This window comes from Hermetia illucens, chromosome 6 (genome assembly GCF_905115235.1).
Source record: "Hermetia illucens chromosome 6, iHerIll2.2.curated.20191125, whole genome shotgun sequence".
Taxonomy (NCBI): domain Eukaryota; kingdom Metazoa; phylum Arthropoda; class Insecta; order Diptera; family Stratiomyidae; genus Hermetia; species Hermetia illucens.
In genome coordinates, this window is record NC_051854.1 from 71,594,590 (window position 1) to 71,617,341 (window position 22,752).

General features: G+C 40.2%; 1 protein-coding gene across 1 annotated transcript; it reads right to left on the reverse strand.

The window, feature by feature from the left end:
* Positions 1–4,839: 4,839 nt before the first annotated feature.
* Positions 4,840–18,853, reverse strand: LOC119660503 (arrestin domain-containing protein 17-like). Its single transcript, XM_038069100.1, has 4 exons — positions 18,319–18,853; positions 5,850–6,199; positions 5,252–5,789; positions 4,840–5,191 (listed from the first exon to the last, which is right to left on the reverse strand). The coding sequence occupies exons 1-4, from the start codon at positions 18,431–18,433 to the stop codon at positions 5,001–5,003; spliced, it is 1,194 nt and encodes a 397-aa protein (XP_037925028.1). The 5' UTR covers positions 18,434–18,853; the 3' UTR covers positions 4,840–5,000.
* Between the last annotated feature and the right edge of the window lie 3,899 nt (positions 18,854–22,752).

Here is a 22,752-nt window from a genome sequence, read left to right on the forward strand (position 1 = left end):
TGCATTTTATTGTTTGAATATTTTGTTAGGAGAATGGTATCAATCATTTCTTTTAGGTTTTCAGCCATTAAACAAATGTCGAGTCTGGTAAACGGTTCCAGGTGCGATCAGATATTTAAGGATAGCTACGAAAAGCTCGAAATATCACTCATAACAGGACTTCAGAAATATAAATTTTTGAGTGCCTATTCTGCAGGTCCCTAAATCTTATCAGTAATGAAACGCTATCTAAATCATAGGGAAGCACAGAGTATCGGATAGCACTTTTCTTTATCTTACAAAACGAGTGTTTTGAATTTCTGCTTTTTGGAACAACCGAAAACTGGCATCAACCAAAATTTTGGATGAACAATTTGACCACAGATTAAGCAGTATTATGATGATACAGTTTTACGCTGTAATGAAGATTTCTGATACAGGGGAGTGTCCTGTTAATAGCCTTACAAGGGTCTTCATGTCCCACTTGTCAAGAGAAAAAAAATTCCGTTCTAGAATAAAATTCTGGGCGGGGAGAGAATCAACGCTAGTTATTATCCTTTTCTCCGCCTTGAGTAGCCAGGAAGTATTTCACATAACTCTTCTGTTCAATATTCCCCTCGCGTGTGATACAACCACCTTATTTTTAATGTTGCTCTTGCCATTCTGGCGGCACATCGGAGGCATGAACCACGACTGCATTGTCGTGGTGAACTCGTCTCCGCCGACGCACTGTACTGCCGCCGCCACGGCTCATGATTTGAGACGAGGCCGGCGCGCAAACTTTCGTCCTTCTGGATTGAACCGCTGGCTCGAACGAACGTTTATGAAAGAGAATTTATTTTTTCCTTCTACACTTTTCATTACAGGCAACCAACGTCACTGTCTTCTATTCAATCTCAGTTATTCACAGCGAATGGAGTCGATAGGTCTTAGGACGGCACGTAGTATTCACTCTAATTGACCTCGAACTTGAATGTTGGCCAAGGAGACTTCCGATAGCTAGTTTGGCGCGAGTGCAGACCGTAATGTGAATATTTCTTTTCAAAGCGAGAGCAAATTAAAAACAAGTCGGGAAACCGGAAGTAAGTATCATAACGCAGTTCTCCATTGATTAATAGCATTGACTCGAGATATTTTAATCGTTCAGTTCTGTCAATGGCAGTAACCTGCCCAGAACTGACTGATTTAAATATGTCGGGTCAGGGATTTAGGTACAACACCTGTAGCTGACAATATTATGGAAACTACAACCACTTTCCCAAGACGCTAAATTTCTTTGATTTCTCGAGCCAGTGGCTCAAAGTTCATCTTCTTCTCCACGTATTTCCGTTCAATGTTGCTATTATGGGGGATAGCAAGATCGATAATATACACAGAGCGGCCCGTTTTGTCAATTAACAGTACGTCAGGCTTGTTGTGTGGAATGCGTCGATCAGTTAGAACTTGCTGGTCCCAATACATGCTGTAAACAAAACTATTAAGTACTGCTTGCAGCTCATATCTGTAAGCCGGATATATGGTATTTTCGTGATTAGCCTATGCTTGTATACAAGGTTTTGATGGGTCACCTAACATACAGCATTATGTCTGGTGATGTATTGCGGTGTCATAACGCCGTCGGTCTCTAACGCTGAACCATACATTCTGTACTGGTTGTTCTCCACCCGTTCTTTCATGATGAGCTTTTTATAAGCACCCAGCCATCTATTCCACAAATGCAAATCGACAAATGGCTGCCAAAGACAATTCACGTGTTTACCGTGCATTGCTTTCGACTTCCATTCATCGATTCGCTCTTGGTCCGACTTCTCCCCACTCAGAGGATTGAAAGATTGATCCTTCAAGTTAAGTGGAGTCAACCCACAATCTTCCTTACAGACAGCCGCATGCAAGGGACTCGCCTGCTCTTAGCTGTAAAAACAAAGGCACAGCGAGTCGACTTGGCGATGATGTTGTGCCGCCACGTCAACCACGCCCCTAGCTCGGATGTCACGAGGCAGGTTCATCCGCTCCACGGCAGACTTTGGGTGATGCATTCGGAATTTGGACATAGTTGTCCGTATCCGCTGCTGGACGATTTCCACATCGCTCTTCGTCCACGGTAATATTTCGAATGCAAAAGCTAGTGAAGGGATAGCGAATACATTCAGCGCGATTATTTTTTTCTTCCCCGAGAGATGCGATTTCAGCTCCAGCTTTACACGTCGCAGGAATTCGGACCGCAGAGCATTCTTCAGATCACCAACTCGAGCATGGGTTCCTTGCAAAATTCCTAGGTACTTGTAAAAGTCTGTCTCGGTCATAGTCTGGATGTGGAGGTCTGGTGTTCGTGATGACCTTTGCGGATGGCTTGAATTCGACACTTGTGTAATCCAAGCTCCATCCGAATATCACGACTGAGCATTTCTACTATTCACAACAGACTTCTAAGATGGTTGTCAGTACCAGCATACAGCTTGATATCATCTAATTACATCAAGTGTGTCAGTTCGCATTTTGCACGTAGGCTATATTTAATTGCAAAACCATGCCCTCTAGCTTTATTCAGTAGCCGTGAATGTGGGTTCAGTGCCATGCAAAACCAAAGGGGACTCAATGGATCCCTTTGGAAGATGCCCCTCCGTATACGGGTGGGCTCTGAGGTATTAACACCCTCAGATCTACGTACTGATAAGGTGGTATTCCACTCTTCCATGATTGTCGCCAAAAACTTTATTAATTTCGGATCAATGCGATACAGATGTAGGACATCGAATAGCCAGGTATGCCACACGCTATCGAAAGCCTTGACATAATCGATATATCAACTAAAGAGGTTTCTTTGGCCTCTAGTTGCTTGTCCTACAACTACCGAGTCGATAATGAGTTGCTCTTTGCAAACCCTTGACCCAACTCGGCAGCCCTTCTGCTCCTCGGACAGAATGATGTTGGTTTCGAGGTGTGAATTGACCCTTCCACTAATAATGGACGTTATGAATTTGTAGAGGGTTGATAAGCAAGTAATCAGGCTTGTGTCTGCGGGGTCCTGCACCGTGTCCTCCTTAGGGATAAAGTTGGTAATCCCCGCAGTGAGGAAGGGTGGAAATTTTTTCGGCCGGCTCATGACCTGGTTTATGCTATATGCCAGCCGACTGTGTACGCTAATAAATTTCTTATACCAGAATCCAGACCTGGGTCCTCTAGTTCTTCGAGCTGTTTATGGCTCGTTAAACTTCCTCTTCGATAACATCCGCAAAATTCATGCCAGGCGTATTGGCATGGCGGCTGCCTTCGGCGGTGATCCACTCAGCATGCTGGGCGAGTAACCCCCAAAGTCCACCCCAGTATTCTTTCGCTTCCGTCACCGAAAACTGTACTGCCTGGACGCTCTGTTGGGATTCGTTGAGAGATCTAAAAATGCTCCGCTAGTTCCTCGCATATGTTGCATTCTGGACACGTCTGGAATGATTTTCGCTATACCGTCGTAACTGGCTGAATTTGACAGAAAATTTCTGCTTTAGTGTGTCCAGAATTTCAACTACGGGTGTTTCATTGGGGATGGTATAGTTTCTGTAAACTTTCTGCACTTTATTTCTCACCCGTCTGCTGGCATTGCATGGATGGATTTCTTCGGTCACTCAAACCAATAAGACGAAAGCGAATCTTCTGACCGTGCAATCTGACAGCTGTAACTGCACCGCAATACACAAATGATTGTATTTGCAGCAGCGCAGCAGCATATCAGCACACAATGGAGCTGCAATCTCATCATTGATTTAAGATAGGATTCCCGGAGTTGCTAGAGATGCATAGAGTCTGGGAATACTTTGTCTATGCAAAGGATCCATTTCCAAGAATTTGGAATTCCTCCCGAACCTCAGCGAAAACCTCAGCTGGACGGTGGAGAAGAGTGCTTCGGTGAGTACTGAAACTGTTGCCTGTAGTGCGACGTAGTGTTGTTGATGCTGCCGCATCTACCCTCATCGACTCTCGGTCACCAGTTTCCCCGATGACCTCAAGTCGAACACGATCCCTGATGATGGCCGGGTTTGTATCGCTGCGAGTTATAAAGCGGTACTGGTCTGTGACTCCTCTTTTATGATTTTCTTTATTTCCTTATTTTAATTATTATTTGTTATTTGTGATTTAGAATATATGGGATCATGAAGTATAACTAGATTTCCTTGATGTGTGGACTTCCTTCCACTCTCCTCCTCCTTGATCTTATAAAACTCACATATATAGGTATATCCTCTCAAATAATTGCCTGAGGATGTTGAGGAAGGGATTGACTTCATGATCCGTCGTGGATCTTTCACCCCTCGATGGCGACAGTCGGGTTCGGAGGTTTACTGCTCCACGCACGCGGTCGTGCCGTTCAAGTTTAGCTTGTTTGTTTGGTGATTTTCAGATGCGGTGCGAACCCACGCGTCGGAGCAGACACGTTAATTTGGTATAATAACACGTGAGGGATCGAAGCACTCAAAGGACCCCCTCTCCACATTCCCGAGCCTGGTTAGTATAGAGACGTACAAGAACGTGCCAAGCGAGTGCTTTCATGTAGCTTCAGTATTTGCGGACATGCCTTCACGGTCCACTTAGCCAATTTATTTTAGGTTTTGGGATAGCTCTTCCCTCTAGATCATCTTGGCCACTCAGGATAGTCACTTCACTATCTAAATCTCCTAAGTTCATTATAGTGTCATGAGAGGAATTGAGAGGAGTATTCTTTACAACTTCAATGTCAGCAGCTACATTGGTTTTCCTACATTCACGAAGGCTATTACCTGATCCAGCCTAATCATCGGACCAGCTACTATCATCAACATTCCGCAATTTTTGTAAACAATGATGAAATGATTGAATTTTTGTTTTGGATGTCAGTCAAACGTTTTATTTGCAGTAAATTAGATAATAAATAAGAATTAAATGAGTTATGACATTCATTGCGGCTTGAAGAAAACAAGCTCCAATAAAATACAATGAGGGGATAATGCGCTCCTATTTTGGTAACAAGATAAAGTAATCTAAATCTAATAAGTCTAATATCTCTGTTTAGTTTCTTCAAAAGGATGGTGGCTTGTGCAAAGTTTTCTACATAGTATCATATCATCAAATTCATAATACACTGGATATTTCGGCACATATGGAGCAGGTTCCAAATGCTGATTTTCGTCTAAGTCATTGTTGCTGTCAACATCAAAGCGCGTTGCTTCTTCATATGATGGTGGGGCTGTAATTTTTTCAGAGTTTAGAGTGTGTTAACTTTTAAAAATAAAAGGCGAATCCTTACCTGGTATTGAATAAATTCCATTTGAAGTTGAATGTGAACTAGAGGGCTGGCAATTTATCTTTGGTTTCAGTTGCCCGCCGTAAAATAAGGGAACAGTTCCTATCACAACTGGTAGTCTCATATTCATATTGGAGTGTAGTCCTTTTGTTTTTAGATGGAAGTCGACAAAGTAGGAAAGTCCAATTATTTTGCATGTATTGAATGAAGTAGGGGGTACCGAAGGGATGCGCAGGCAACAACTTAAAGATTTCTCTCGGAATTTTCCGATTGGTCCAAATCTGTGATCAACTAACGTAACAGAATCGTACTTTCGTCTACAATGGGGTGTTGAACTATTATATTCGACCGTCCTCACTAACATCAGTTTCAGCTCGGAGCATTCAGTCGAGGAAAAGTTTCTAATGACTACATCTATAGGTATGTGTTGACCGGGCGCAAAACCGCTGTGTGGCATATGTGCAGTGAGTATCATCTCACCTCCATCGCCGCAACACAGGACCTTTGTGAAGCGTGTTTTGACAGTTTTGTCTACCGGTTGCTGGAAGGAGGAAAAATATTTAATATGTCTCTGACACGATTAGATTTCCTGCAAACTTACCCTGTACTTAGTGTGTATATTCAAATCCAGAGGGCATATCACTGTGAACGGTTGTCTGAAGACGTTATCGAATCGCCAAGGTCTGTCTATTGTTAGAACAACTTCATATCGGATTTCTCCGCATCTGCCTAGGAATGACGATGGCAAAACATATGGTAGGTGCACTTCGAAATCAAATTCGTATTTTCCAGGGGTCAGGTTGAATTTGTTTCCGCTTGTTACAGTCATAACTTGTGTCCTTGTCGTGAAGTATTCATCATGCGCTCTGAAGTATACTCGGCGTGTTGCACCACTTGATCGCGTCTCAGACCAATGTACGTCAGCATATCCACGAATTACAATGTAAATACCTGAAAAGGAAATATATCAGTTTATTGACGGAATCTCCTTTGGAAATATTGTATATACTACTGAGTATGCGTTAAGTTATATGTTAAGTGTCCGGATGACTTAAGTGGTTAGTGCGCTGGGCTGCCGTAGCGGAGTTTTTTGCACGTTGTAAATGTGCGAGTGATTGCATGTGATTTAAAGTTAAAAGTAGTGTTGAGTAGTTTTTGAATTGAAAGTGATGTCTTTATTGAATCAATGGAAAGCTTGATTAAATTATTTGAATGATACATGTCAGTTGAACATTGATGATGATGGTTCCCGGAATATCAGCATATACAGGGTGTGGCGCGGGAACTTCCTTATTGGAATCGTGCCACACAGCGGCTATTAATCTTACGAAAGTGGGCGTGTGCCCATTCAAAAGGGCGCAGCCCAAAGTTTTTGTACGGTTAGTTTAGCTACGACCATGCAGCGGACAAGAGAAGAGCATGTGTTCGCCGTGGTCACTTACTTTTCTAATAATCGTTTGATTATTGCAACTCAGCGTGCATTTAGAAAAAAAATTAAAATCGCACCTGCAGGTGCTGTTCCTGATTGGAAATCGATTGTTCAGTGGGTGGACACATTTATGGATACTGGTAGTTAAAAACCACCAGGACTCCAATGAACGTCAGAAGGTACGTAAGGCGGTTCTGAAATCCCTGAAGCGATCTGCACGCAAACCTTCAGTTACTGTTAGGATTTTTGACCGCACAATAAGACGAATTTTTCATGAAAACCTAAAATTTTATCCATACAAATTGGCAATGGTCCATAAACTTAATACACGCGATTTCGATTCACGACAAAGGGCTTGTGAAGTCTTTGTCGAAAGCTTGCCTCATGACGCGCTTGTGTTCGTTCTTCACCGATGAGGCACATTTTCATCTGTCAGGATGCGTTAATAAACAAAACATGCTATGTTGGAATAGCACAAACACCCGAGAGGTTGCCCCTGCATGCAGAACGTGTGATTGTTTGATGTGCATTGTTGGACCTTGATTTTTTGTAGAAAACGACAAGGCAATTAAACCTTGAACGTCTTATCTCTTTGAGGGATGATCTTGAATGGCCAGCACGCTTTCCAGTCTTAGCACCCCGGGATTTTTTTATAGGGATATCTCAAATTTTTGGTGTATACTAATCATTCGAAGACCTTGAGTATACTGAAGACCAATATTCGTGCTGCTATTGCTAACATTGATACGGGCAAAGTGGAACAAAACTTGCGGTTTCGACTCTCTCAATCTAATGACCAGAACGGAGGAAACCTTCAAGATATTAGTTTCAAAAAGCGAATTAAAAAAAACTTTAAATGTACTTCTATGTAAAAATAGAAAGAATAAAATGACGTTTCCAATAATTATTGTTTTATGATCTTTTCGAATAAGGAAGTTCCCATGCCTAACCCTGTACGAATAATACTGACGATAAAGCGACTGTCTGTAGTAAAATGTTTGGCGACAGCCATGGCAAGGTGACGTACCTTATTCCCAGTACGCTCAACTGAGGCTACCAGCGCTTCGAAGCCCATCCGCATACAGAAGAGGCTAGAAGAGGCTGGGGGCATTTTCTAACGAGACTTATTGAGCTTTCTTTGGCTTTGTGTGGCATCGAACCCCCATTTATGGTTTCTGAATGATATAAGAGGACATGGTTCTGCAATTAAATATAGCTTGCGTGTTAAGCGCGATCTTATATGATTATGTGATCTTATACGTGTGTTGCGCATAGTTGAAATGTTCAGCTGTGATATTCGGATGGAATTTGGTTCAGATAAATGTTGAATGGAAGCCATATGTTATCATCAACTGAATGCCGCATATAACATTGTTGACGTCAAGCTATTACTGGACTGATTTCTACACCTACCAAGGAATTCGGTAAGCAACTCATGCTTAATTTGTAATTTGAAGAACCCTGTGCTGTTCAAATCCTTGTGACATCTGGAGCTGATGAAAAAATTGTATCTCTTGGGGAGGAACAGAATAAACGCATTAATGTCCTTGCCATCCCTGTCAATGCAACTTTTCTCGTGACTCCAAGGCGGGAGCGTGGTAGCGTCGTGGATAACGTCAAAGTGAAATCGACTCACTACTCGCATATTTTTGCAGTCAGGAGCAGATCAATCTCTTTCATGAAGTTATTTGTAAGGCAGATTACGTGCTAATTCCACTATATTTAAAGGGTCGAGGCTTGAATGTTCTAAGTAGGGTGAAGTCGGACCAGGAGCGGGTCGATTAATGGAAGTCAAAGGCAAAGCACAGCAAATACGTGAATTTGTTCATGCTCCCCTTCTGCATTGCCACCATTTGGAGGAACTGCACCTTCCAGGGCGGTTAAAGTCGAGAAACGAATTAAATAAATGAAATTGGGGAAAGCAACAGGACCTGACCACATCGCATCTGAACTTTGGAAAGCGAATGTCTGGGACTCAACACTGTAACTCAGTGAATTCTTCAATCTGACTGGCAAGAAAGTTTCACAGTTCCAATATGGGGAAAGAAAGGTAGTCAGCAGAATGTTCAAATTACCGTCCGTTTTACAATGGTATTCACGAAATCGTTGAAATAGGCGTGAATCAAGCCGGATTTGTCAAGAACTGCGGAACTACTGACGTAATACACGCTGCAGTTACTCATAGAGAAACATCGTGAGAAGCATCGCCCTCTTTACTTGCACGTGCCACACGAACTCATCTGGTATGCTCTACGACAACACTTAGTGCGAGAAGAATTCGTGCACTGGATCCAACTGCTCTACTACCATCCGGAAAGCAAAGTTCAAAATGTGGCGAAACGCTCCTTGTCTCTGTAGGTCTTCATCAACGAAGCGCGCTCTTACCATTCCTCTTTGTTCTCGTTATTGACACTGTCACAAGGAACATTCAACATCCAGCGCCCTATACATTGCTCTATGCGGATGGTATTGCGTTGAACTAGTGGCGTGACGCGTTTTGAACACATCCGAAATGAGGATATCGGCGGTTGATATGGAATTGCATCGATCATGGAAAAATTGGGAGAGAGGCGTCTACGATGGTATGGTCACGTAATTCGCGTTAACGGAAATTTACTTGTCAAAATTGGTCTGAACATTGAAGTCGATGGTAAACGACCAAAGGCAGGCCGAAACAATGGTGGTTTGATACGCTGCATGGGGATTTGAAAGCCTCGCGATTGCATCCGGATCAGGTTGTTGATGAAACCAAATTGTGCAACCGATCACGACGAGCCGTTTGTGAACGGGAGAAAGGCTGAAGAAAGAGATTTTATCTGTTTAAGAATACCACCATGAAATTCTATAGAAGGCGGAAGTTGTCAGCAAGTCAGACTACTTAATTTAGTGTGATATGAATTGATATTCAGTGTTTTTGATTGCAGTAAGTTTACACAGAAGAGATACCTATGCGATACTGTAATTTTGTCAATAGTAGCACAGTTTTCACGAAACTTGTAGGTATCATGCTTTCAATTATAGGGTATGTAATTTTTATTAGTTTAAGATAAACTTAAGGGAGTTTTTAGCCAATTTCCCAAAAAGATGACAATATACCTTTATAAATTTTATTTGAGCAGAAATCAATGTAGAGAGGAAGCCTGGACCTGGGGCATCTCTATATCTTCTTTTCAGCTGAGTACTTTCTTAAAATGTCCGGATAGCTGACTGGTTAGAACACAAGGCTGTTGTATGGAAGGTTGCGGTTCAAATCTCATTTGTGGCAGTGGGGTTTGTATCGTGATTTGACGTCGTATTCCAGTCAACTCAGCTGTGAATGAGTACCTGAGTCAAATCAGGATAATAATCTCGTGCGAGCGCAATGTTGACCACATTGCCTCCTACCTCTAAAGTGGGAAGATAAGATCTAGGTTATAAGAAGTTGTTCGCAGGGCACAAAAACCGAGGTATTCCTGATCATCAAAATAAAAAAGCAAACATCTACAAACATGTGAATTAGGGAAGACACCATACTTCAAGACACATCTTACTAGTTTAGAAATAAAAACGTCCGCAGTTACTAAATTATTGGCGAAAATATTACCAAATATATGCATCCCAAGGCGAAGCCATTGGCTCCTTATCGCGAAAGATGTTAGCTCGATTTTGCTATATGTAGTTCCTGTCTGGGCCATGACATTAGAATATAATGCAAGTAGAAAAAAAATTGCAGGCTCCAATCGATTAAGTGCATTGCGGACATCGTGCCTTACTGTACAACATCAAACGAAGTAGAATGTTTGATAGTAGGCATGGTCTTGATCAACATCTTGTTGAACGAGGGGAGACACCTCTGTTGCCCAACATGAACAATCGGCGAGATCTATGTCTGTCGTCGGCAATTGGCACGAACTGAAACAGTACCGGAGCGGCAGAAGAGCTGGGATTATTCACTTAAAGGATTCACAAAAATATCCCAGGTGCCTCACAGTTAGGTTTCCAGAATTATCCCATATGCCTCGCAGTGCCTTAAACGTCGGTTTTGAAATTTCCATTTTTGAAATGATTGTTCTTACTCTGTATGAACTAATCAATGGACATCTTTAAAGTCCAGTTTACACGCCACGAGAGATCGTCTCGATTTCTCGACGACGCTTCAATAAATTGTAACGATTTCTTGTCCTACTCCGCCATCGACAGCTATCGACATCTATCGACCCCAATGAACAAACTAACAAAAAGAAGGAAACTCACTGATTCTGATTGGGCAAGAACACAGAACTGAGTTAAATTGCAGCAAGAAATGGCTCCAACCTGTTTACATGTTCAGACATATCGTTACGGTTCTTCGAAATTGATAAATTGATCCGGGCCCGGACCAACTGTCCAACCGAACTCCAAATCCGATAAAAAGCTACGATATCCCATCTACAGAAAGGTCAATTGAAATAAATCGATCGTTACGATTGCTCGCTTTTATCGTTGCGTGTAAACTAGCTTTAAGAAGCAGTAGACACAGGAATTCTGATGATACAGTTTTACTAAAATTGGTTCAATGTCTGCCTGTTTGACCGTCTGCCCATCTGCCTGTCTGTCTATCACATGCACTTATCTCAGAATATACCGAACTTGGGAACTGTGCACGCCCACACATACGGTAAGTTACATTTTGCCATGTTGAGTATAAGGAGGGCCCTATATATCATACAAAAGGAGGTTGTACATTTTTTCTTCACCGAATATAGTTGCGTTGGGTATCAAATGAAAACCTCGGTTAGTACATTTTGAAGCTAGTCTTGGTGTCTTGAAAAGGTGGGGAGTGCGGGAATCGAAGTGATGATATTTTTAACGGACCCATTCTCAGAAACTACCCAACGGATAAATGTGAACAAGGAACATGAAGCTGCCTCTGTGTGGTGCCCAGGCCTCAAAATACTCTCCATATCGATATCAATGCAACTTAAATTAATAATAGCATATTACTGTATTTTGAGGGTATTATAAAAATGTCCAGTAATATAGACTATAGCATGAAGCATGATATTCCCAAGTTTAATCAAAATACTGATAGAGTTACAGTAGTTCAAAATTGTCTTTTCCGTGTAGATTTACTGCAACCCAAAGTACTAAATATCAATATCACACGAAAATGGGTAGGTTATGATGCTAAATATACATATACATTACGGGCTACGCAGAAATGGGATAGTTCTCCACTTAAATATACTTACATAAGAAACAGACAAAACCTTTCATAACGGAAGCGCCGAGCTTTCGCTTTCCCGACTTGTTGAATAACTAGCCAAATTGCACGTATAGCGGTTCATAGCCTACATATTTTCACCAAATTTCGTGACGATAGCTCCAGCGGTTTGGGAGTAAATATCAGGGGGCAGACAGACGGACAGGCATTGAATCGATTTTAGTCAAGCTTTGTTTGACACAAAACCTTAAAAATCAATCGAATCAGAATTAAAGCCGTTTTTCTGTATTAACACGAAATAGTATATAAACTTTTTGTTAGATTAGAGTCTTAATAGTGATAATCTTTCGAAACGTTAGAAACGAATAGTATTGAAAGTAATATTCACTATATAACTGCGCACATAAAATACGTCATATATATCTTTATTCTAAACTAATCTTTCCTTGTTTATGATTTACTCTTCCTTCTTTACTTAGCTTATTTGAAAAACTAAGATAATCTATGTACATACATATTGTATAGTGGAACCAATCTACCACCTCAAACATTCGAGTTACAGAATAACTGTTGGAAGATTAGCAATGGCCAGCGATACAGTATCACAAATTATACGTAATTGACGGCAATCAAATTACAAAGCACGTTTATTCGAGTGACGTGAAAGATATTTTAATATGCAACATTTGACGAATCCAAATTCTATTTCTTTTGTATAATAAACGTGCAGATGAACTAACGCCGGTTCAAAACAAATCTTGTTTTGAAGCAATTCATTTTGAAGAATTAATATTCTTTTCAAATATTCTTACCTTGATCTACTGAACAGTTAACCAGGTGTACTTGAAAACTTTCAACAAAAATTAACTACTATAATTCATTCATTCAGGATAAAAATAATTACATAAAAAAAAAATTATGTTGGCTGGTGTCCCTTTGATGGTTATAGTGTAGCTATTAACTATAGTATGTCAATTAGTCCCATAGCCAACAGATATTTTCGGATGTTTTCTACTCCTTTTAGGAACCTGGGAGAATTTCCATTAAGGATCCTAAGGCTCTTCTGATAAGGTTCAAATAATCCTGCGAGCACTTTGATTCATATTTCCCCATAAGCACCCTGGGTTGTTCCAACTGGTATGTTTTAAGATAGTGTTCCCACAGTTGTTTCTCGGTTTTTCTGAGTTTTATTCCTTAGACCTCTTCCTGACTCAACAGAAGGATTCTGGTTAATAGAGCAGCGTTTTTGCTTTTGGTCAGCTTATTTGGATATCCTGAGGATTGTATGTGAAAATGAAGAAGACTCAATCCTAGAAAGGCTGCCGTTGGGCAGGTTCTCATAACCTGAGAGACACAAGCCATTCTTTGAAGTTTGTAGAACTGAGTTTAGCATTGGGTTTGATTCTATCTTCCCCGATATTTTCGTGGTGCACCCGTACTCTTTTCTTGCTAAATCATTATAGACTTTGTAACTTTGTTATATGTATTTCCGACGTGGGTCTTCCAGAGTAGCTTTTGGTTCAGCTAAATTCTACTTTCGCTACCTCAAACTAAACACATTTTTGCCTAACGGGTCGGTATAAGCAATTGAGAAACATCTACGTACATATAAACTGTTATGAAACCGAATCGAAATTTTTGACCGTCGTTCGAGAAAAAAGAAAGATTTGTTTTTCTTTCAAATAGCAGAATGGTAACCTGCGTTGAGAAGTAAAAAGTAGAAGGTTTTTTTTCTGACGCTGCTTGAAGAACAATATGGTCGATGTGGGTGTCCATTCAACTACCAATGCCCGAGTGCCAGATCATTCAGTACCAAAAAATGCTGTGGCATGGCATATCCGCTGGATAATGTTTCAGGGAGTAGCATTGTTTCTTTTTCGTTATAATCCTATGGATTTGATTGCCGCTCTAAGAACCGAAATCGTGGCCGAAGGATTTCGGGAGGGATCATCGAATGAAAGGGGGAGAGGGTTCGAACGGAAACTCAAAGAATCTTTCCAAGTAAGGACTTCGGCGGGACCTTTTCCTTTCTGCTGTGAGGGCGTGAAATTGTGATCGCCTGAGTTCTACTTCTGAGGTGAAATATTGGCAGAACGTACGCGTAAATTGTGCGAAGGACTTCTCTTGGTAAGCATCATTGCCGGGCATCGGTAGAACTTGCATATTTTTTGGAAGCTGAATGACGAATCTTAGGATCTTTCGCTTGTCGCCACTAACAAAGTAATCTTCAGTTCGTCATTGTCACCGCATCTAGGGTTATCCTGTTTAAAACATTTAAATTTCGAAAGTTTTCATGCTTTGGGAAAATCATACTGGACTAAAGATGAACGAAACAAATGTAGTAACAAGGGTAAGTCAATAATAGGTATTTGGTCTAGGGCTGTCTTAGTAACGAGCTCCAGACATCCTGGTTTTTAACTGAGCTTTACCCTTTTAATGGTTGCGCATGAAATATATATTGTGGCGAACTCAGTCGAAGTTTATTTTTATAAATGGGAGGACGGTATTAAGCCTAATTTGTGGCCTTTATCTATTTATTATCTTCCCGCAGTGGGGACCTGTGCTGTTGGAAACGGATAAGACACAGTCATAAACAATGCATATGGGATCAGGGCCTTGAAGTGTGTTCGAGCACTTCATTCAAGATTGTAACGCTACACTACAATACACTGCAGAAGGAAATATGACCAGCATTACGCTCGCCCAAGATTATTATCCTGATTTGTCTCAGACACTCATTCACAGGCTGAGTCGCCTGGTATCCGGCAACATCCCAGCGCTCTAACCAATTGAGCCACCCGGACACAGTTCTGGTGATGTTTAATTCTAGAACTGCGCGACCTTTGTATTTATTTTCATACCTATAAGAGGATAGTGTCGACTTTACTTAAGAATCTAATTTAATCATTGTTGTTTCTTAAAACGTAATTACGAAAAAATATTTATACTTTATGTGACAACAACAACTGCACCTAGTTGGAAATTGGTGGACATATGGGGATTAGGAAATTCTTCGTATACAGTGAAGCTTGACGAAAGGTGGGTGGAAAGTGGAGGAGGATTGCCTCTGGGCCAAGAGTTTTCTTGGGGTCAATGGCCGCGAAATGGGGGAATGATTGACTGGTACAAATTTTAAGTGAAACGGGACCCATTATCAAAAATTAATCAATTGAAAAATTTGAGAAAAATTATGATAAAATTAAGTCTTCCTGATCTTTATTCAAATAAAGTTTACTATTACTATATTTTCGCATTTTACTGGAAAGTACCTTTTAATTCGTGCTAAGGCTACAAAAGTTCAATGTAAGGCAAAATATTGGAAAGTTTGAAGAGAATCGTACCATTATTATCAAATTAATAGTAGGACAAAGTTATCTGTTTTGTGTGAATTTACGGTACTACAAGGTAGCATATTTGCGGTTAACACGCTATGTCCCATATAGGAGTTTACGGCAACCATACGACATCATAGAGTGACTGTTTCTGTGTGGCACATTAAATTTTTGATTTAAGGTAATTTTCATCACTCTTTTGTTGCTTATATAACTTTCCTTACTTTCAAGTTTGAAATCAAGCAGCAAGATATTATCGGAGCTCACACATTCAAATCCCCTTTTCTGAGTTGCATTCATTGCAATTGGAATGCTCCTTAATATGCATTGAAATCCGGTAGTGGGTATCCTCTTCGAAACCGGCTTCCAGGGAGCACCCTTGTGGTTGCCATAAGGATTATTTCAACAGCAGACTGATGCTTAATTCCGTTAGATTTTCCAAAGCACAAGAGTACTGTGTCTTATGATCGAGAGGAGTACTCGATAGAATCCCACTATCAAACCTCATTGCTGCTCATTGCGTTGGGACTTCACCTCAAGTTGGAGAAAATGAGCATTATGGGGTTCTTCGATGCGTTTATGAAGGAGCATACATACAATCGAAAAACTAAATTGTGTCCTTATACGATAGCCAGAGAACATAACCGTTATCCACGGCGTGAATAGACTTTCAACCGAAAGAAGAAGACTCGAAATTTACAATGCTAGCCCCTAAATTTCACTCCCCTTTAGTTGTTTTTTACATTAAACCTTGTGTTATCATTTCAGTGCGTTATAAGATGCGTTAACTTAATAGCGAATATTACTTCAAAAACATCCTTAAAAAAACATCCTCGATTATGGAAAAAAATTCTTCAAGCAAGATAATCTCTTCCCAGAACAGAGTAAAATTCACCAATCCTAAATGCTTTCCCTTAATAGTTGCGGGAATTTCTCTGTTGGAGTCTCCCTCAACAAGTTTCTGTTCCTGAACAGGGCCTATAGGTATCACACCTGACATTTTCTCTTCGCCTATCCAAAACCTTTCGTTGATGCATCTTTTCGGATTAGGAATTTACTTTATTATTCATTTTATTTTTTCCGCTTTGCATTTATTTACTTCACAACTGTAATTGCCCCCGAGAACCTTCACTTGTACGACCTCGCTGTCTAGAATTCAAAACGAAGACCGTCCACCTGGCCGTTTTTTCACTTCCCAAATTTTTCCAATCCCGAAGTGGGTGTCGCTACTCCTCTTTCTCGAAAAAAAAAAAAACAATTCAGGACGGTTTATTTTGTGACTTTCTTAACTTTATTTGTCAACAACGAACATAAAATTTGCTCAAAGGTTTTTCAGCGGGGAGATCCCATATGTCAGCATTTTTGAAAACTCCCCCTACAGCGCGTCAACTTCGCGTATATTATCGAAGAAAAATTCCGGGATGACTTCGATGTACGTTTTGATTATTATTTCCGTAAGAAAATGGCTTCAATCGTGGCGATATCCTTCTGTGAGAAGTGTATTTGGGCGGCAGATTTGACGGTGATTGGGATCAAATTGGGTGCTATTGTAAGGCTTAGAACGCCTTCTAGGGTGACTGACTTGGCAATTTGCTGCCTGCGGTGTAACTCAGAACAAGGAGACAAGGGCATCTTCGAAGCGTAACCAAATAGATTTTGTCTATGATACTAAACGACAACTAGCACAACATAACTGGCAACGAGGTGACGTCGTAGGATGCTTGTCTTGCGCAAGACTAGTAACATTCTAAAAATCGAGCGCAAGTGAAAATTCGATTATGCAAAATTATTCAAAATGAATCATATCAGCATCAGCAGGAAAGTATCGTTGCCGATTATATTTTTTATTTGAACCTACTCAAGGGAACCAATGATAGCAGCAAGCACTTGGGCTTACGCAAAAAAGTTAACACAATAACTTTGAACCTCCCGAACAGCAATAAGGGGATGATGTACGCTACTAAAGAGTGTAGCGGAAGTGTAGGCGATATGGAGAAGGAACTACGTCACTTGGCTTTGCAAAATATTTACTTTTAGCAGCTTGCGCCGACTGAGAGCTCTCCCTGGGGTCTTTTACTTTTACGTGGCGTACTCTGGTATGAAAACTGATTACTCAGTGCTATCGCGTGAAGATGTACAGGTTGGCGAATTATCAACAGACCGTGAGAATGCATACTAACGGTACAAACAAAAATCTATCTTTCAAACCGGTACTTAGAGGTGGTGGGGACTCATCTGAAGTGGTTATCTGGTCATCTGGTACCATGGGAACCGGGAATCCCTCTGAGTTCTTTTGTCTCAAGACAATTTCGGGAGTATGTGCTCTCGGCCCGGTTATTTACGGTTGGCACCCTTGTGGGAGTTTAATGGAGGTTCTTGCTATGTCCACATGCGGGTACCGTACTCCTTAGTTCGGTAGAGACCTTAGGTAGGTCTTGCATTCAGTATAAACTGGTACCGTTGAGTTTGTCACGATGGGACTCTGCTTGTGACCCACAAAATCAATTCATATCTTAAGAAGACCGTGGGGTTCGGCCGACACAACGGATACCCATGTAAAACCGCCAGGGCGTACTTTTAAATACGTTGAAAAGGTGATCCTTTGATGATGCTATCCATTGTAAAGGAACCGCTGGTACTACACCTTTACTTCCAAAATTTGCAACCTATATCAAACCTAGAAAATCTTTCATTTGTTACTTCAGATATTTGGGAAAATAAAATTAATATCCTGCCTCTGCGTGTATGAGGAGCCCACCTCCATTCTAAACTCCAAATAGCTAAGGGCACTCACTGCATGCATGGGGCTTTATAAATTGCATACCAAGTTTTGTTTCAATCAGTACAGCTATTTCCGAGAAAAGTGATTGTAGTAGACAGACAGGCCAACAAACATACAGTAAACCCACTTTGGTAATATTTTATTTGCTGAGAACCTTAAGAATGTAGTTTTACGAGCCCTACTTTTTAATATCAAAATATTATCTAACAAATGCGCATAAGCTGCGTAGAAGTTATCTTCAAAATTTATCCAATATCTACATCGCGACCTTCACTTTTAAATAAACAAATAAAGCGTTTGAACGTTTTATATAGCTCAAAACTAAATAGGTTTAAGAACACATACCTCTGATGATTTTAACTTTATCCGTCACCAAAAATACTCTGCCAGATAATTTTTGACCAGAAAAATACACCCCATCGGGATTTTCATTAAAGGTCATAACACAGGAACTAGGCATTGTCAGTTTTAAAAACTATCACAAAAATTAAATCCACAAAATGTTCATGTTTAACTTTGATCAAAATATTATAAATTTTCTTTTTAATTGAAACCGGGGAAGACTCCGTTCAGAATCTACTTTTGCTTTCTTCAATTGCGATAAAACTGAAGTCGTCTCGATCAAATACTCTGTACAAAACCACAATTATTTGGTTCCAAAAATTAAAAGCTCGCCGGCCGAATTGTACTGGAGATAGTTAAGATATGTGTGATTTAGATAAGATATTGTATCAGCTTCACTCCGCAAGATGTTGAATAAATTATCACGTTTTATCAATTAGACAATGCGCGATCTTTGTTATTATTATTTATGTATGCATTTAAGTTGCTGAAATGATTCCACTTAGTGTAATAATTTCTATGAGAATTTATTGTCAGAGCCAAGATAATTTGATTTTTTTCAACTGATTTAATTAACAACTAAATGCGGAAATATGGTTCATCGATTTAAATTGTCATTATCAATTTATATATTTTTGAATATAATTTCAAGCTTTATCCAAAAAACAGAGAGTAATTTCGCCTTTTTGTTAAAAATAATGCGTTTTGCTTACTTTAATCAAACCCTATACAAGTTATCTAGTAAAACAATGTCTTTAAGATATCTGATGTATAGTGTGCACTCAAAAAAAAAAAGATTAACTTCTTATATCAGAAAACAAAAGCTTTAAGCTGGGATTATCATTTCTTATCGCAGGCTGATAACAAAACAATTAATTTTATTTTTAAAGCAGAGACGGTGTTTTCGAACTTTTTTATTGTTCCACGAGTTATCTTAAAATATGAAATACAATTCGCCTTCCTTGCTACTAAATAAATAAAAATTAAATTTTTGTTGTTGATTGTCCAATGTGATTTGCTTATGTATTTAAAAGCTAATACAATTACCAGTTCTGTTTTGATAATTTTAATACTAAGTAGTCCTATCCAAATTATCAGACAACATGCACGGATTTCATTTTCTTATCTCTCCAAATTATAATTATTTTTACGTGATTTTATCTTAAAATCACACTTTATTCGCAGATACTGAGTGTAGTATGATAATAATAAAATTTGTTTGTTGTCAAGTCTAGAAGAATTTTGTGCGTCTCATTATTTTAATAAAACCACATCTACAACTATTCATCTGCAAATCTGAATGGATTCATTTATTTGTCTACGAACCATCGATTTATATCTATTCGATTCGGCCTAAAGTGAAGATGACAATTATAAATTATTTGTATTGCTAAATAGAACACGCTGGCCATTGATTGATTATAGGAAATTTTATTCATAAACGTTTTTTTTTACTAAATCAATAATTGTCGCCACTCATTGATAAATTGTAGTAAATCTAACTTATGGCTTATGTTCTTATATTAATCTGGCAAATAATTGCCAATTGGCACTTCAGAGTTGCATGTATTTGGCTTACGTCCTCCTAGTGATAACAAAAGCAAAAACATTTCTGAAATGAGAAATTACTTTGGAAAAGCATTAAAATTTGTTAAAAAAATTTTCGAAAATAATATTAGTGAAACTTCAGTTCATCAATAATATTATATATATACGTGGATCCTAGCTGTTGTTCAGGGTAGCTTCTTTTGTTCTGGAGTGAACTGGTCAGTTAGCTTCGTTAATTTTAATTTTCTGCAGTAAAAGTTATTTCAAGTATTCGCTCTTCCGTGACTTTCGAGTCATCGTTTGTTTTTCATTGTCCTAAGTAGTGCAATTAAATGCATTTTGTCTAACGGCTCGACACAGGTAATGGGGAAATTTCTTTATGTATAAGTTTGTCAGATAGCCAATTTGCGTGCCAATATTAAGAAGTGAAAAAGGCTACCTTAGGTTGCCGAAATATTTGCAATATTCTATGCAGATCGTTACAGTATTGACAGCCACATTCTGTACGAGCTGATCCTACTACTAATAAAATGTTGCGGATCGAGACCGAGGGGTCAAGCCAAGCGAAGATCAGCCTGGATTGATTATTTTGATGAATTGCACAACAACCAATATATCGGCAGGTTGCAGATCCCGCCGCCGAAGACGACGAACAAATACTGCCACCACCAAGTATAGAAGAAGCAGTCCGTGCAATTCATCCGTTTAAAAATTACAAGTCGTCAGGAGCCGATAGAGTTACAGCGGAATTGGTTAAATATGGTTGCGACCAATTACACCAAGCGGTTTACCAACTGATGCTCAAGGTCTGCGACAGCGAATCAATGTGGAGTTTTTGGCGCCCTACTTTAGGATGAATGATTCCGTAGCCTACGTAATAATGAAATCTGTGAACGATACCATGACCATCTGGTTGTGGATAGAATCCGGCTGAATAGCTTTCGGTAGGTGGGTTACCAAATCCGTATGGATGAGGATGAGCACGGAAATCTATGGTAGAAAAAGACGATGTGGCGGACCCTGCCTGAGATGAAACGATGGCGTTGGCCTGGAAGCCAGACAGCTTTCAGGGATATCGTATTGGTGGACCTCTTTGAAAAACCGGGACGATTGTAGCTTCTTACTAAGGCAGGCCTAAACCGGATACTAGTTGTTGCGCCGTTGATGATACTCGTAATGATACCTTTGTTAATAATCGTTGAGTTTCAATCAAACTTTCCGGTGTTGTCTTGAATATTGTAATATACAAGTCCAACCTTGTCTTCACCTACTTTTCCTCCCTTTCGCCAAATGTCAAATGGTAAAATATTCTTCATGCGCCGATTATAATGGCCAATTGCGACGACCTGTCAAGCATCATTTTCCCTTTTTCCGCGCTGTGGCTATTCACTCTGCCTTCTAGATTTACTCGTTGTTGATGGCTGGAGGATGATATCCACTTTCAGCCACTCTGCTAATTCATTTTTAAGTACTTCCATCTGCAGGGTTATCATCCTTGAATTTACGGATGGTATTTCGAATCTCAGTATGTCTTGGCGGATATTCTTCTATGTTTCTAGAAGTACTACTTGGCTATTTTTAAGCCTGTAAAATCCAATTTAGATTGGTTAAACAGAAAAACTATTGTTGCGCCAAGTTATTAGGCACAGTTGACGCTACTGTGCATTGTTTTGATGTGACAATTCTCAAGACCATGGTCGCGAAAAGTAGGAGGGGTAAAATCAAAACCACCTCGTGGGGTCCACGAAATTTATCAAATTTTTTGCTCTACATCGTTGAGATCACTGAAAAACCGTTTACCAAGTATCTGTTGCCTGGAGCTAACTGATGCAATTCTAAAGAAATCGCATGAGGAACTCGATTTCCTTGGCATTGTGTACTATGTTGTATGTCGAGTTTAGTGGCATGGGCTTATATTGGTCAGGACCCTGTGTAGATAGACAGGGTTATACAGGGTGCGGCAGCATAACTTCCTTTTTTAAAATGCGCGCCACTCAGTTAGTTGATATCATAGCGGAGCGCTAGTGGTCTCGTTCAAGAAGGGATACTGTAAAGTTTTGTCCCGACACGGTTCAGTCGCCATCATGCGTTGGAATAGTGAGGAGCGTGCCTTTGCCGTTAAGGTTTACTTTTCAAGCGGATGTTCGGTTATTGCAACACAGCGTGCATTTCGGAATCGCTTTAGTTTATCCCCGTTGGCTCCCGTCCCAGACTGCAAATCAATTGTTACATGGGTCACTACATTCAGACAAACTGCAAGTGCGACAAAAGGAAGAACTGGAGTCCCTCGGCCCGTTGGATCACCTGAGAACATTGAAGCAGTGAGAGCGTCAATGTTGCTGTCGCCACGGCGTTCTGCGCGCAAACACGCATCTGCCCTTGGACTATCCAATCGTTCTGTGAGAAGAATTCTTCGTGATGATCTTCATTTTCATCCCTATACGATGGCGATAGTGCAGGAACTTTCAGAACGTGACTTCAATTCTCGGATGAACGCGTGTGAGCTTCTTCTTGATGTCGTTCCCGAGGGTGCTATTGTTTTTTTAGCGATCAAGCCCATTTTCATTTGTGTGGGTCGGTTAACAAAGAAAACATGCGCTACTGGGCTGACACCAACCCTCGAGAATTGCATCAAAAGCCTTTGCATTCACCCAAAGTCACAGTGTGGTGTGCAATTTCCTCAGCTGGAATTATTGGTCCCTGGTTTTTTGAGGAAAATGAGGTTACAGTGACAGTGAATTCGGACCGGTATGTAAACATACTACAGAATTTTTTTTTTTCCACGGCTAAAAAATTTGGATTTGGGGTACACTTGGTTTCAACAAGACGGTGCAACAGCACACACAGCATCGATGGCTGTTTTGAGGGAACACTTTCCAGAGCGCCTTA

Bases quoted from the DNA above. Each gene is read 5' to 3' on its own strand.
- LOC119660503 (XM_038069100.1), bottom strand. From the start codon at position 18,433: ATGCCTAGTTCCTGTGTTATGACCTTTAATGAAAATCCCGATGGGGTG. The intron at 5,790-5,849 runs GTAAGTTTGCAG...TCCTCCTTCCAG, and splicing joins ATATACACACTAAGTACAGG to CAACCGGTAGACAAAACTGT. The intron at 5,192-5,251 runs GTAAGGATTCGC...AAAAAATTACAG, and splicing joins TGGAATTTATTCAATACCAG to CCCCACCATCATATGAAGAA.